We start from the raw sequence: 15,640 nt of genomic DNA, 5'->3' as shown, positions 1-15,640 counted from the left end.
CAGCACGGAGCAGTGCGGTCAGGGACAGCCCTGCCTGAACACGCTCAGGCACCAGAGCCAGAGCCAGAGGGCTCCAGGCAAGCACCAGCTGCAAACTCACCCATGGAATGCCACAAGCTGCTGTGGAAGCAGCCCTTAGCAGAGGAGCTCCAGGGGGAGCAGGCCCTCACAGCCACACTTGGCCCAGGGATCCAGCTGTCAGCAGGCTCAGTGCCTACAGCAGCTGGGGCAAAACCTGGCACCAGCAACTCCCTGGGCTGCAGAAAGCTGAGAGCAGCTGCAGGCACCTGGCCACAGTAGCTGCCACACACAGCTCCAGTGCCATTTGCTGGGAAGCAGGGGACGTGCAATGCCACCAGCAGCTGCTGTGAGGCTGCACAGGGAGGTGAGACAGGACCTCAGGGGCTCTGGGCCAAATGGTGCTCAGCACAAATTAGTGCAGACTGGGCAGCTCCTGGCTGTTCCAGACAAGGTTTGAGTATTTCAAAGGCTGAAGCTCCCCCTCTCGCTGTGACAAGTTTTTCCTCTCGTCCAATGGGAATTTCTTTGCTGCCACTTGCTCCCATTGCCTCATGTCCTGTCACCCAGTGTCTCCAGCAAGAACTGGGCTCCTTCTGCAAAGGGAGCTCAGCTCACAGCCAGGAAAGTGCCTCTCCCTCAGGCCTTCCTCAGCCACCACAGGCTCCAGCCATCCTGGCAGGGTGAGAGTGGCCCCACTCTAGTTCACAGGTGTGCTCCCCTCTCTACCTGCAGGACAATGATTTCTCTGTACCACCCAGCCCACCCAAAAATTTGCAGGGACCTTCTTGAGCCTACAGACACCAACAGAAGCAACAACTTGAGGTCAGGCAGTGAGCACCTAGTGCTAAAAAAACCTGTATTTATTCAGAGACTATGTCAAGTCCAGGCCAGCTGGAGCAGCAGTGCCCTGTGTCCTGCTGCCCCTCTGGCCAGCACCTCTCACTGGGGGCTGACAGCCCAACAGCAGCTGCCTCCAGCCCTGCAGGTGCAGTTTGAGCCTTGCTCCCCCACCAAAGAATGGCCTGTCAGCCATGGAGACAGCACTACATTGCCCACAGCTTTGTCCCTGCAAGGAAATCACCCTGCTACATTCCCAGCAGCCACAATGCACCGCTGACATGTGAGGGACCCTCACAGAGCCCACCACCCTCCTGGATGAGCAGAGCAGCACTTCCACCAGGCCTTGGCTTGGGAAACTGCACAGACACCATTTCCACCCAAGCTCAAAAGAAGGGGGCCCGGGAGGCATCAGAGAAGAGCGGCAGTGCCTGTTTGTGCCTGTTCTGCAGTCCCAGCTCTGCTGAGCTTTAGGAGGCTGCAAACTTCTGCTGGATGAGTCTGTACCTGAGCAGCTCCTGCTCAGAGACTGATGGCTGCAACCTAGCAGCAGCCTGCAGAAAGTCTTCCATGGTCAGGATCAGAGCAGACTTCTCAGTATCCAGCCCTGCATGAGAGAAACAACATGGAAGGGCTGAGAACAGGAGCAGCTGGTAGGATCCAAAAGCCCACTCTCCAGCCATCAAAGGAAAAGCTGGGTCTCCCTCCTTCCCCCTGGGGCCAAGCACTGGAGGTGGAGATGACCACATCTGCAGAACCTGCCTGCCTGGCAATAACCCAGAGCCCAGCACTGTGGTCCCAAAGCTGCTGAGGATCTTCTCACACAGCCCAGCTACCAGCACTGCTGACTCTCCTCTCTGCCCCTGTGCTGGGCTGCTCCAACAGCTGGGACAGGTAAGGGCAGGGCTCCTACCTTCCTCAATCCACTCCACCTTGCGTTTGACAGCACACATCATGGCATCTGAACATAGGGCATAGATGTCTGCTCCTGTCAGCTGAGCTGGGCATTTTTCTAGGATGGTGGTGAGATTCACAGAAGGATCCAGTTTAAACCTGCCAAGAGAGAAAAACAGAGGTGTAAAGGCCAAGAAAAACCAGACCAGTGTGACTGGGCAGGAACAAGCAGAGTACCCATGCTTAGCCACCTCCAGAATGTGCCTTGCATGCTCAACAAAAAAAAAAAAAAAAAAAAAAAAAAAAAAAGGTTTGCTTTACTCTTTTTTTCAACAGTCACTTTTCTTTGAAACATCCCTGCAGCAAGGTCCTCTCTCCTGCTAAGCAGGATCAAAGGAAACTTTGAATCACAGCACCACAGCACAGCATGGCCTAAGTTGGAAGGGATCTTAAAGATCATCCAGTTCCAACTCCCCTGCCATAGGCAGGGACACCTTCCACTAGACAAGGGTGCTCCAAGCCCCATCCATCCTGGGCTTGAACACATCCAGGGATGGGGCATCCACAGCTTCTCAGGGCCTCTCTGGTTCCAGGCTAGGAAGCACAAAGGATGCAGAGAGTAGTCTTGGAGCCGTGGTGCAGGATGAACTCTCTAGAACACCATCTGTTTATGCCACTGGTGTTTGACTTCTCACCTAGATAAATTCAGTGCTCCACGTACCTGGGAATAACCTACAGTCATGGCTGGATGAGAACATGTTTAATGACAGAGTACAAACCACTGTAACACCAAACCACCCCCTGAGAGCCATGCTGCAGACAGTGAGCCTCCTTCAGCATGACCAGCAGCTGCTGGAGGGCATGGTGGCCAAGACACAGGGTGTGACAAGCTGCTTGCAGCCAGCCCACATTTTCATCTCTCCTACTGACTTACAGTGACAGGCAGAGGTGATCACAGCTTTCCAGGACAGAGTCCCTGCAGAGGCAGTCACAGCCACTCACCCAGCTGTGGTGGGGGGTACCTCTGCACCCCAATTGCAGGGCTTGCTTCTGTCCCTCCAGAGATGCTCTCAGGAGCTCAGAGCAGCTGGAAGAGCAGCCAAACCCTGCTGCTCAGTGATCCCACACAAACAGTGATTGGGGAAGACACACAGATCACAGTCTGAACACCCCTGAGCACCACAGGAAGAGAGGCAATGAGCTGAATGGAGCTGCCTTCACACTAGGATTGGCAAACAGCAGGGGAAATTCTCTTGCAGGAATCAAATGGGAGCTTCCTGTCCTGCAGCTGCACTGCACCATCAGGATCTGGCTGAGCTCCTTAAGAAGAGCACAGTGGCTGGAAATCTCTACCAACCCCTCCACTTGGACAGGCAGGCTGAGCTCCACCCATCCTGTAGAAAAACCAGTCCCCAGCTCAACTTCTGGAAATCACTCCGTCCTCCTGCCCTACCCAGTGGCTGTGGCTCAGTGACCTCAGGTGCTCCCCAGGGCTCAGACATGAATCCAAGATGGAGCACACTATGCATCAGCCCCAGGAGGGCTGTGACCTCCTGGAAGGTGGTGGCAGGAGGCTGCAGGAGCACAGGGTCACTCACCTCCTGGTGACAGCACTCAGCACCTGCAGCTGCGACTCCCGGTCCTCGCTGATGCCCACGTAGACCAGCTTGTCAAACCTGTCAGCACAGAGAAGGCAGCTGGGCACAGGCCAAAGCAAACCTGCCACAAGGGCTCAGCCCTGTGCACCAGGAGCTGCAGGACAGCTCATTTTGCTGTCCAGTTTGTGGGTGATACAGAGCCTGAAGCAGCCCACGTGCTGGAGGGCAGAGCTGCTCGCAGGGACAGCGGGGAAATGGACAGACAGGAACCATCCAGGGTCCAATAACAGCAGATACAAAGTGGTGCCCCAGGACAAGCAGGTCACAGGCTTGAGGACTGGCTTTGGGGCAGCTGTGCAGAAAGGGCCCTGGGGCACCAATTCCTGCCATTATTTGGTGCAACAGCAGGTCCCTCATTGCCCTGCTGTGCTGCTGGGGCAGTAACCTGAGCGATGGGGGCAACAAGCTGTGGTATCTTACACTGCTGCTACAGCCACAGGCACCAGCCCCCTCCTGGCTTCCTGTGAGCCAGGGGCCTTCATAAACAATCTCTGCAGAGGGAACGTGGTGGGGACACAGTCCTGCTCACCAGGAGCTCTGGGGAACCCCCCTGGAGTGAGGCAGGGCAGGATGTGACATACCTGCCAGGCCGTAGCAGAGCTGGGTCCAGGAGGTCAGGCCTGTTGGTGGCTCCAATGACAAACACCTCTCTGCTAGAATGAAGGCCATCAAGCTCTGCAAGGAGCTGTGAGACAACTCTGCAGGGAGCAAGACAGGATACTTAGACCTTGGCAAGTCACCCAGTGTCTCTCTCAATGAAAAAGGAAGAAGTGAGGCCAGTGGCAGGTCCATTTCTTGGACTTCAGCTCCTATTTCTCCTTTTTTCTCTTCCCTGAAGAACCCCTACACAGCCATCCAGACTTCTCCATCAGCACAGCCAGCAAGCACGTGGGCACACTTCAAAGTAGTCCAGATCTCAGACAGTCCTTCAGAACAGGAAGACTGGACGGGGACTGCCAGCTTAGCAGAAGAGCAGAGGAGGCCTAGGGAAAATAACCCTGTTTCTGGGTATCTCTAAGCTGTACACACTTTGGTTCTACCAGCAGCACCTGAAAGGTTTCCCACCACAGGGGAACAGCAGCTAATAGGAGGACAGAACAGCAGGGGTGTGAAGGATGACCTTGGAGAGGCCAAAGGGAGCACTTGGCAGCCACAGAAGCAGATGGAGGAGACTGTCTTAACCAAATGTTTGCACAACTAGCTTGGGCAATCGTGAACCTGAGGCAATGCAAACAGCAGTACTAATGCTCAGAGAGAAGAGACAGGCCATGCTGAGAGCTGAAGAGAGCAGAGAGGGGCAAAAACAGAGAAAGAGAGGTGGAATGGACTATGCCTTTCAGGCAATCTCATGCACTGCCTGCAGCTGAGGCAGGAATCCTGCTCTCCCAAGGACACCTGATGCTCACTCACCTGTCCATGACACCCCCTGAATCTCCACTTCGCCCACGACTGGGGGCCAGGGAATCCAGCTCATCAAAGAAGATAATGCAGGGAGCAGCTGCTCTGGCTCTGGCAAACACTGTGAGGAGACAGCACAAAAGGTGAAAAAGACATGGAAGAGCAGTCAACAGCAACAGGACCTGCTACATTCCCAGCAGGGAAGAGGTGTGGATGGAAACCAGATGCCCACTGTATCACCACCACCAACGGCTCCTGCCCGAGTGTCTCAAGAGAATGGGGACAGGCAGCACCGAGCAGGATGGGCCCTGAGGCTCAGCTGTGTCTCTGAGGAGCTGCTGTCCAAGCAGGATGGGCCCTGAGGCTCAGCTGTGTCTCTGAGGAGCTGCTGTCCCATCAGGAACACCAGGGACACGAGCAACAGGAGCAGAGAGAGCGGGAGGGGAAGCTGCAGGCAGCGGGGAACGGACTGTAGGAGACAGCTGGGTCCAAGCCCTTGCTGAGAGCTGTGGGTGGGAGTTGGGAAGGGGGGTTTAAGCCCTGCCTCCTTCCCTGCAGCACTACAGAAAAGCCCCATCTGCCCACGTGCAGGAGCAGGATGCACGTCCTCACCATTGCGCACGTTTTCCTCGCTTTGCCCAACGTACATGTTGATGAGCTCTGGTCCTTTCACACTGTGGGGCAGGGAGAGGAGGAAGCCAGTTAGAGACAGCCATCCCCTGCCAGCAGGAAGGCAGATCCATTGTGTGAACCCCCCTCACATTTCTCCTCACCTAAGGAATGTCATGGTGCATGTTGTTGCCACAGCTTTTGCCAGCAAGGTCTTCCCTGTCCCTGGAGGCCCGTACAGCAGCAGCCCAGAGCGGCACAGGCCCAGTGAGAGCAGCTCTGGGTGCTCCAAGGGCAGCTGGATAGTGTCCAGGATCTCCTTCTTCACCTCCTGCAGCCCTCCAACATCCTGCCAGGACACTGAGGGGATCTGCCAAGAGAGGGGGAATCCTTGTCAGCACTTACTCCTGAGCCCCCCGCGTGCCTGGGCAGCTCCGGTATCCAGAATCCACATTTCCCCTCTTCTGAGCTTTGCAAGGGAGAACCAAAATGTACAAACACATCCCCAGGCACGCTGCACTCACAGAGTGCACTTCATCTCCAATCCTCCACTGGGAGGAGGATCCCAATGGAAGGAGGACTCCAGTCCTGCCCCTGGGATCCTATGTCAGCAAAAATACCCCAGGGAAAGTATCTGCCAGGGTTGCCTGCAGCTTTGAGGGAAGAGAGTCTTGCTGCAGGCAGCCTTTGGGATGAGTGAAGAAGAAGGTAAAAATAAGAATAAAAATTAAAAATTACATGTGCAAGGGCTTCACACCTTGCAGAGGGACAGAACCTGGGCTGCCAGGAGCTCTGTGATGGCAAGGGGGATGTGAGGGAGAGACATCCTGCAGGACAGTGTATGGAACACTCACTGCTCTTGAAAGGGGGATGCAAGAACAAAGTCCATGTATGCTCATGAGAAATTGATAGGGAGGGGGTCAGCTACAGACATGTGAGGGGTCAGGGAGAACAGAGAGAAGACACCAAACCTCAGATGCGTGAGCCAATGACTCTTGGGTGATTTTGTGCTGAGCAAAACTATCCCAGAGCATGCTGCTGCTCTGCTCTCCTCTTTAGGAATAGGTGGAATGCCACAGCATGCATGACATCCTCCAGAGAGTCAGAGCAGCTCTCCTGGGAAAGCCCCACACTTCCCCCCCACCTGCTGGCTGTTGGTGCCAGCACAAGTGGGGAGTTCAAAAATAGCTTAGGGCAAAATTCTTCCCCCCTCAGCCAATTTGCATCTCCTTCTTTCACTACTGGAAACGATGTTATCTTATTCCTTTAGCTGTCCACTAGGAAAATTAGGTCAAACAAAACAAGGATTTTCAGAAAAAAAACCCCAACTTTTAAAGCAAAAGGTCACAGGCCCTTCTTCTGCAGCGACAAGGAATGGAAGAGCTGCCCTCTCCTCTGCACTTTTGCTCATCATGCCTTGCTAGAGAGAGCTACAGGAAAACTGCAGCAAGGCTGTTTTCAGGGAAGCACAGTGTAAGTCTAAGACAGGGTGCAGACACTGTTAACAAGTGGAGGTTTGGAATCAGTTCTCTCCAGAAGGCTCAGGCTGTAAGTGCAGACAAATGTGTGACTAACCAGAAAGTGCAAGCAGGGAACTGAAAGCAATGTTGAGAGTATCCAGGTCTGCTAATGGGCTTCCTGACCACAACCAATTACTAAGAAATCAATAAAGGAATGTAAAATACAAACAAAATTAACTCCCATTCACACAGCTCACTGCCGAGCATGCTCTGTGGTTATTTGTCTTACAGAAAACCTGGCAAACACCATAAAACAGAGCTCACTGCATGAATTAAGTGAGCAGCTGGGGAAGGTGCCAGAGGAACTGCTCCAAGACCAAGGCTTCCTGTCCTGTGCTGAACTCAGTTGTTGGCACTCATGGGCGTGGAAAAGAGGTTCTGATACCTTTGCTTGGTCCTAACACCACATTACCCAGCCAAACCAGTCACCCCAAATGCTGCTTCCCTGGGGGCCAAGCTGACAGAGGCAGATCACAACCCTTCTGAGCACCTGACTGCTGGTTTTCTCAGACTCTCCAGGTCATTTTCCCTGAAGAAACTCCATTTTCTTCAAACTGCCTGTCTGTCAGAAAAGTCCATCCCAGCTCAAGCAGCATCCAAGGCCAGAGATCAAGTCTAAAACTTATCATACCTGTGGAGAAGCTCCCCCACCAGCCTGTGCCACAGCCTCTGTGTTCCCTCAGGCCAGGTGGCTGGGGACATCTCAGGGAGGCAGCCTCTGCCCCCCAAGAGGCTGAGCTGCACAGCTGGCACCCCTCCAGCACCACTGGTCTGCATTTAGCACTGCATGAGCTTCCCTGACAAATTCCAAGCCAAGAGGGAGAAAATTGATGGGGGAAAGTCCAGAGGACTGTTTCCCACTGAAAGCTGAGGGAACACAGGGAAGGACAGAGCAGGAAACAACGTGTCAGAACAGAGCCCTGCAAGATCTGTGAGGGGCATCTTGAGCCAAGAGCTCTGCAGAACCCAGCCCCTCCTTGTGCCCCAACATCTCACCTTTGGGGCTCCCACTGCCTGTGAGTGGGCATCATGCAGCTGCTCCAGTGCAGCACTAAAATCCTCCTCGAGCACCGGGAACCCTGCAGTGCAAAAATCCCTCTCCACTTCTTCGCTCAGCCCACCTGGAAAACTGGTGAGGAAAGAAAGGGAAAGGAGTCAGACTCTGCCCCACTAGTGGCTGCAGCCCCTGCCCTCCCCACCCTGCTGCCTGTGCTACCTCAGGGCCTGGATGCGGGTGCAAGCAGCCCGGCTGCTGTGGGACAACAAGGCACAGAAATCTCCCAGCACAAATCCCTGTGAATGTGGAAACAAAGAGCATCAGTTCAGTCCCTCACCACAGCTACACCTAGGCCATAAAAAGTATAGGGAAAAATTCCTTGCAGAGCTGTCCCTTGAGCAAGCTGTTCCTGCTTAAAGGCTCGAGCTTCATTGTTTTTTTATTAGCAGAGCTGAACATCAGCCAACACCTCTGCAAAAGGTGTGGACTAGAAATCAACATTTACAAGCTGATGTCTGAGCACCAGGATTAACCACTGAAGAAGCTGTCTGGGCTGTGGGAATTTCCCCTTTCTCCAAGGCCAGCTAGGGGAGATGGGCCCAGCACTGCCAGCCTGGCCATCCCCACGTGCTGCTGTGGTTTTACTCACTGCAGTCCTGCGGGCCAGCTTGGACAGGCTCACTTCTTTGCCCAGAGGCAGGCTGGCAGTCAGCATGCTCAGCATCAACCTTCTCTGTTCCTCTGAAGGGGCTTCAATCTTCACCTCATGAAGGAAAGCAGTCTGCACATCTGTGGGAACATTCTGGAGCTTGCAGGTTGTGCCAATCACCAGCACGGGGTGGCTGTGGGGAGAAAGGGGACAGTGCATGGTCTCAGCTCTGTGGAAGCACCCTCTTACACTGCCATCACATGTGCCAACTCACTCTCCCTTGGCAGAAGCGAGCAATTACCTTGAACACCCACAGCAAACATGCAGGGTCCATACCTCAGTGCTGGGTCTGTGTCCAGGAGCAGCTGCCTGAGGGTAGCAATGACCCTGGCGTCCTCTCCGAGCCCGTCCCGCTCTCTGCCAAGCACCTCGATGTCTTTCAGCAGGAGCACACAGGGCTGGTACTGCTGGGCCTGGCTGAAGGCCACCTGCACTTTCTCCTCTGTGGCTGCACTGGTGTCACTGCACAAACTGACACAATCGACCTGCCAGACACAAAACACAAGGCAGTTGCAACATGCATGGCTGGGGGGACATAGGACAACATTCCACAAAGCTCTGCACGGGCAATTCATGGCTCAGAGGAGATCAAACTTGGTATTTCCCAATATTTCCTGAATATGACGTTCAGGTCATATTCAAAATAGGCAGGTTCTGGATGCTTTAGCATGGATAAATGGCTGTCTCTTGCTTCTCTGCAAGAGGTGAGGTAGGCAGAAGGGTCTTATCTGAAAAAGGTGAGGCAAAGGGACCAGAGAAATCAATACAGTGGATATCACAGCTCAGCAACCTCAGCTGGAAGGGAGGTGAGAGCTGTGGAAGACAGGGAGAACAAAGTATCTTGCAGAACAGTGCAGTAAGTAGAGGAGGAGGCCCAGAGAACTGCTCAACCAGTGCCAGACAGGCTCAAAGTGCAGGAGGAAGGTAAAGGTGATGGGTGTTTGGGGGGAAGTTAGAGATGGCAAGCGGCCCAGACACTGTTTACAAAGCAAACACTTGCTGAAGTCATCCAAGGGAAGAGGTGACTGGTGAGCCTTGAACAGCAGCCTGGGAACAGGCAGTGCTGCCTCCTGGTGCTGTGAGGTTGTCCAGGGAGACTCAAACCATCTCTGGGATTCCCTGAGTTTCATCCTCAGAAAAGGCAGCCTGAAGCAGGGAGAACAGCTCCCTAGAGGGCAAGGACAGGGACACAGTGCAGAGCAACTCCTGTGCTCCATGTACAACATTAAAAACAGGAGTTAGGGTTGTGGCAGGCCTAATGGTAGCAGTGTCTGTATGCAAGCACTGAAAGGCAGAGAGAAAGGACAAAAAATTGTTTATCAAGTGGTGGATATTAGAGCAGGGAAGAATTACTGTGTCCTGGTGGGATGGCAGACACAGCAGTCAAAGGAAGGGAAGAGCAGGTGGAATGGCAGTGTAAGCCCTGCAGTCAGTGAGAAACAGAGGGGAGAGTGTAAAAACTGGGGTAGGGGAATAAAATGGACAGAAAGCATCTCTGTCTTCAACAGTAAGTGTGTAAGCCTTTAAAAGCAGCACAGAACCCTGAAACCAGAGCTGTAGCCTTGCACACACACCCCACTAGAACCTGAGGCCACCTGACAGCACAGGACAGCAACAGAGTGCTTCCAAGGAGATCCTAAACATGGATCTGAGGGTCCTATGAAATCCCTGCAATCTTGCACTGGATCCCAAGAGCTGTGGCACACCTTCAGAAAAGTCAGAGCTCAGCACCACAAAGGATCATGTCCAGATGAGCTGCACAGCAGCAGGCCAAGGGACTATCTACCTGCTCCACTGAACCAGTCTTACAGCTTTACTTGGAGAGAAAAGAACAGGAAAAGAGTTTACTCCCAAAATATCCACCAAAAGAAGGAGCAAGCCCACAATTTCCTTCCACAAAAAGAGGAATCTTCCAGCCCTATTCTTTCCATTTTTCTTCTTCTTCTTCTTCTTCCATGTCCTTGCAGAATTTCAGAAAGTCTCCTAGAAAAGTCACCACGTGACTTCCTCTCACTTTTGCAAACATATCTCTACAGATTCAAGTAGATGAAAGCATTTGTGGGATTATCCCAGACTGTCAGAATGAACAAAAGAGGTATGCTGGAAGAAAATAGCAATTTTAACAAGTCACTGAAGACTCTGTTGGTTCTCAGAACCTTTTGTGCTGGACAGAGACAGGTGCTAGACCTCATTTTGGCCATCCAGGCACATAACATTCCCATCAAAAGGGCTTTTCCTGGTCAGATGTGGTTTTGTAACAGTAGATTTCTCATCCAAATACTTTCACCTACACAGAGAAACATCTCCTTTAGCTTGCCTGCTCCCACCATCTTCATCTGACAGTCACAGGCCTCATGCTGGCACAGGGAAAAGTAAACACCTTCCATGCTCTGCTGACCTCTCGAGCTCTTGTGAAGAATCTCTTTCAAAAAGATCTTGTAAAAATTTGTATCAGACTCTCCCTTAATTGTTTATTTTTCAAGCTGAAGAATTTATTCAGCTTTTCCCCACACAGAAACTGGTCTAGACCCCTGATCTCACCCAGTGTCCTTCTCTGAATTTTTCCAGTTCAGTTTTATGCTTTTGTGATGGGGAGACCAGAACTGTGCATGATGTTCACACTGTGTCAAGAAATGGATTTGCACAGCAACAGCACCCACTCTCAAGTTTGTTTCATAAAATGTGATCTGATTTTTTACACATATAGAGAGCAGAGCACAAGTTTTCAGGAGGCCATTGACATAAAACCAAATTCTTAATACTGACAGTCAGCTGGAACTACATCATATTCCACGTTAAACCAACTCCAGTGCATTTCACCTGACACTTCACTGCTCTTGGCAGGGGGTGCTGGTGAATGTGAGCACAGTTACAGGGCAGCTGTTTTACATGCCAAGAGATTTTGAGCCAGGTCTGGTACACGTGCTAGTGTGAAAACCAAGGTCTGCTTTTCTTTTCCCTCTCAGCTAAAGAAGATCTCAGCATCATTTGTGCCTCACTTGTCTGCATCTGCACGTGGAAGCAGCTCCTGGACAGGCTCGTGTCATGGCTGCGGCAGGGCCGACTTAAAAAACATTTCCATAATCCTCTGTCTGCTGTAAATCCACCAACCCACTGGCTCCAGGAGGAATTACCTTGAAGAGGTGGAGGTTGAGGCAGCTGCACGCAGCTCTGACAGCCATCAGCTTCCCGCTGCCGCTGGGCCCCGAGAGGAGAACGCTGCCCACGCCACTCAGCGCGCTGGCCCTGCAACAGACAGGGAGGGAAGCTCTCCCTGCGGCCCCACCTCCTCGGGGCTCTCTCCAAGGAATTCTCACTCACCGACGGCGCAGGTGAGGCCGGAGAGCGTCGCAGAGCTGCTTCACCACGTCAGAAAGGCCCGCAGGAGACAAACTGCTCCAGAACTCATTGCTGTTGTTATGGGCTGGGGCAGATGGGACAGTGCTGTTTGTTGAACCCACCTGCGAGGAAGCAAAAACACCACCCAAATAAAGACCGGTGCCAAGTGACAACATCTGTCCTGAAATGTCATTTTCCAATGGCAGGAGGCACAAGCCTCCACAGGTACATTTGTCATCCACAGTGCAAGCTCAGCCTCAGATCTCCCCTCTCTGCTCTCCACCAACATCTCACCAGATAGAGAGACGTGTTCTGGGTGTCCACCAGGTAACCCTCAGACTGCTCGCCTTCCACCATGCCTACGATCTTCTTCACCTTGAAATAAAGCTCTGGCCACCTAAAGGGAAAACAAACAAGCACTCTGAAGTGCTTAGCCAAGATCTTGAAGGAAGAAACAATATAAATGTCAACAAGAAGACAGCTGATAAGCACAGGTAAGCAGAGAAACTCTTGTCCTCTTGCAGTATGCACAAGGATCAGCCAATGTGAATGCTGGGAATGCCACTGGGAGCACCCTTATCCTGATACAAAGGGGATGTTCTCCCATTTAGCACAACTGTTTCAAAGCCACACGAGCAAAACCAAGAAGGGCAGAACTGGTGGCCAAACAGAATGTTAATCTAACATGAACTCCTAGGGCTTATGTGAACATTTTGTTTGTCACAAGTCGAGAAGCCCAGCTGCGACTTTGCTTTGTTTATGTGGCTCTGAGGCCCTCAAACCACCCTTTCCTCTTCACTCTTTATCCCCATCAGTTGCTCTACCTCTTTTTTTCCTTTCTTCCCTTCCTGACTATTCAAATCAGCTAACAGTGGCCTCCCTCTTAGCTTCAGCCCTCCATAATCCAGCAAAAACATTTCCCTCTTCCCACCATATTAACAGACAGATAAAACACTAAAATCCAGGGACAGATGAGAATGGAATAAACTGATTTCAAGAGAGTCAGTCATGGTGAAGCATCTTTGCTCTTCCAGTACCAAGTGATAAAGCCACAGTGTGTTGACCTACCTTAGGAACTTGTCTGCATTTAGTTCTATAAACTCAGCATTTCCAAATGTTGGAACACACAGGATGTCTCCCTCTTGGACCAGCCTACAAAAAACCCAGAGAGTTTCACCAGTGAAAGAGAGTAAATCCTTGTGGTTGTGTGGCTCCCTGCCCCGCATCACTTGTGCTTTTACAGAAAACACAGAGACCTGAAGATGACTTCTGAAGGACAGCACAAGAAGTGTTGTGTCCAAGCAGAGCATACTCCTGACAGGACAACGCAAGGGCGTATTCTAAAACTACACAGCACCCGCACTGGGGGCGTGGACGCGCACATCCCCAGCGTGTGGCACAGACGGACAGCGCATCTGCCCCGAGTGCCCACCCGGCACAGCTCACCGCGGCGTTTCGAAGTGCCTGTAGAGCACGCCGTCGTAGCTTCCCCGGGTGCTGTACGCCGGCGAGCACACGATCTCCAGGTGCAGCTCCTTGGCGAACGGCGGCACAGACAGCACGGACCGGCTGCCCTTCCCATCCGCGGCGCCGCTCCTTTCGTACCTCTGCGGAGGGCACGGGGCGCACCGTGAGCCGCGGCTGCCGCCGCCCCGCTCCCCGGGCTGCCCGGCCGTGGCTCACCTGCAGCCGGAGCTGTGCGGCGGCGGCGGGGTCGCAGCCCAGGTTGAAGGCCAGGGCCGGGGCCAGCAGCGCGGTGCCGTCGGCCGGGCCGCGGCGGGCGGCCCGCGGGTACTCCCAGGGCGGCGGCCGCGCCAGCAGCGCCGCCAGGTGCTCCCGGGCCGCCCCCTCGGCGCCCACCCGCACCCACTCGCCCTGGAACAGCCCCAACGCCAGCAGCCCGCGCCGGCTCACCCACACCTCCGCCCCGCCGCTGCCGCCCGCCCCGCCGGGCACCGCCCGCAGCCGCGGCCCGGCGGCGGCGGCGGCGAAGCGGGAGACGAGGGGCGGCGCGGCGGCGGACGGGGGGCGGCCGCGGGCGGTGCCCGGCGGGGCGGGCGGCGGGGGGGCGAGGGCGGTGCGCGTCCCGCTGCCCAGCAACCCCTGCAGCGCCGGGCGCGCCTCCAGCACCAGCGGGCCCGGCCCGGGGCCCGGCCCCGGCAGCGCCTCGCCCCGCCGCGCCAGCACCGCGCCGCCCGCCAGCCTCCCCGCCCGCCCCGCCGCCCCCAGCAGCACCCAGGCCAGCGCCGGCGGGCTCCGCACGGGCCACACGGCCACCCTGCGGCCGGCCGCCAGCCCCAGGCGCCGCAGCAGCGCCCCGCGCAGCCACAGCTCCGCGCCGCGCCGCCCGCCCGCCTCCAGCGCCACGGCGCTCAGCAGCACCGGCTGCGCCCCGCCGCGCCCCGCCGGCCGCACCGCCAGCACCAGCGCGCCGCCCCGGCCGCGCAGCGCCGCGCACAGCCCCGCCGGCGCCAGCAGCAGCGCCGTGGCCGGCCACAGCTCGGCCGGCGGCGCGTCCAGCGGCCGCAGCACGGCCACCGCCATCGCGCCGGCGGAACTGGCAGCGGGGCCGCGCCGGGGCGGAGCGCGGTGCCCTCCACACCCCGCCCAGGCCGCAGAGTGGGAGGTGCGCTCCGGGATGGGGAGGTGCGCTCCGGCATGGGGAGGTGCGCTCCGGCGCTCGTAACGAGCCGTGCGGGCGGCAGCGACGCCCGGTGACGGCGGGCCCGTCCTCCCCGGCTCCGGCAGGCTGCAGCCAGCACCTGCGGATTCCCCCTCCCAGAGGGGGAAGGTGGCCGAAAAGGCAGGCGGGGGTTTTGCTGTTCCGCGCCCCCCGCGAGGCTCACGGCCGCACAGTGTGGGATCGAGGGAAAGGGCACTCGGTGCGCTCGCCTGTGGCAGATGAGGAGATTTTGCGGGCTGGACACGCGCACCTGGTTTAAAAGAATGGACTTGTATTGGTGTTAGTGCTGAATTAACCTAGGAAAACATAGAATAGTCTGAGTTGGAAGGGACACACAGAATCATTAAAGCACGGCTTCTGTCCCTGCACAGGACGACTCCAATAATCACAGAGAATGCCCGAGAGTATTGTTCAAACACCCACTGAACTCTGTCGGGCTTGGTGCTGTGACCACTTCCCTGGGGAGCCTGTTCCAGTGCCCAACCACCCTCTGGGTGAAGAAACTTTTCCTAATGTCCAACCTAAACCTCCCTTGATACAGTGTTAGAGCCATTCTCTCGGGTCCTGTCACTGGTCACCACAGACAAAAGATGAGCGAATGTCCTACTGCTTTAATCGTGAGGAAGCTGCAGACTGCAGTGGGGTCTCTCCTCAGTCTCCTCCAGGCTGAACAGACCAAGTCACCTCAGCTGCTCCTCACAAGGATGGCCGTGTCCCATCGCCCCGCTCCACACGAGGGAGCGCTTACAAAGCGTTCGGACTCGCTCTCTGAGCTCCCAGCCTGAAAATCCAACCTGCGGCTTGGGAGGATTGGCCAAAGCAAAGTGACACAGATATTAACACTGCTAAAGCTGTACGGAAATGGCACCGTGAAGATGCTTCTGCAAATGCAGCCCTGCAGCCTTCTCTGCTCTGGGCCCATCACTGGGACGTAAGACAATTCTGACCACCAGTGGCTGGGTCATTTTATCTCTG

The 15,640-nt window shown here is 55.0% G+C and overlaps 1 protein-coding gene across 1 annotated transcript; it reads right to left on the bottom strand.

Annotated features, from left to right (window-relative positions):
* Positions 1-863: 863 nt before the first annotated feature.
* On the bottom strand, positions 864-14,571 carry PEX6 (peroxisomal biogenesis factor 6). Its single transcript, XM_054629566.2, has 17 exons — positions 13,666-14,571; positions 13,429-13,589; positions 13,051-13,134; positions 12,277-12,379; positions 11,965-12,104; positions 11,778-11,889; positions 8,920-9,128; positions 8,584-8,776; positions 8,154-8,230; positions 7,934-8,066; positions 5,582-5,787; positions 5,421-5,482; positions 4,821-4,929; positions 3,992-4,108; positions 3,351-3,428; positions 1,772-1,911; positions 864-1,465 (listed from the first exon to the last, which is right to left on the bottom strand). Exons 1-17 carry the CDS (start codon positions 14,524-14,526, stop codon positions 1,329-1,331), a joined length of 2,922 nt encoding a protein of 973 aa, XP_054485541.2. The 5' UTR covers positions 14,527-14,571; the 3' UTR covers positions 864-1,328.
* Positions 14,572-15,640: the final 1,069 nt, after the last annotated feature.

This window comes from Agelaius phoeniceus, chromosome 3 (genome assembly GCF_051311805.1).
Source record: "Agelaius phoeniceus isolate bAgePho1 chromosome 3, bAgePho1.hap1, whole genome shotgun sequence".
NCBI classification, from domain to species: Eukaryota; Metazoa; Chordata; class Aves; order Passeriformes; family Icteridae; genus Agelaius; species Agelaius phoeniceus.
The sequence above is the reverse complement of the archived record's forward strand: the minus strand, read 5'-3'. Positions and strand labels throughout refer to the sequence as shown.

Bases quoted from the DNA above. Each gene is read 5' to 3' on its own strand.
- PEX6 (XM_054629566.2), bottom strand. From the start codon at position 14,526: ATGGCGGTGGCCGTGCTGCGGCCGCTGGACGCGCCGCCGGCCGAGCTG. The intron at 8,777-8,919 runs GTATGGACCCTG...TTCTCCCCACAG, and splicing joins GACACAGACCCAGCACTGAG to CCACCCCGTGCTGGTGATTG. The intron at 4,930-5,420 runs GTGAGGACGTGC...GTCTCCTCACAG, and splicing joins CGAGGAAAACGTGCGCAATG to TGTTTGCCAGAGCCAGAGCA.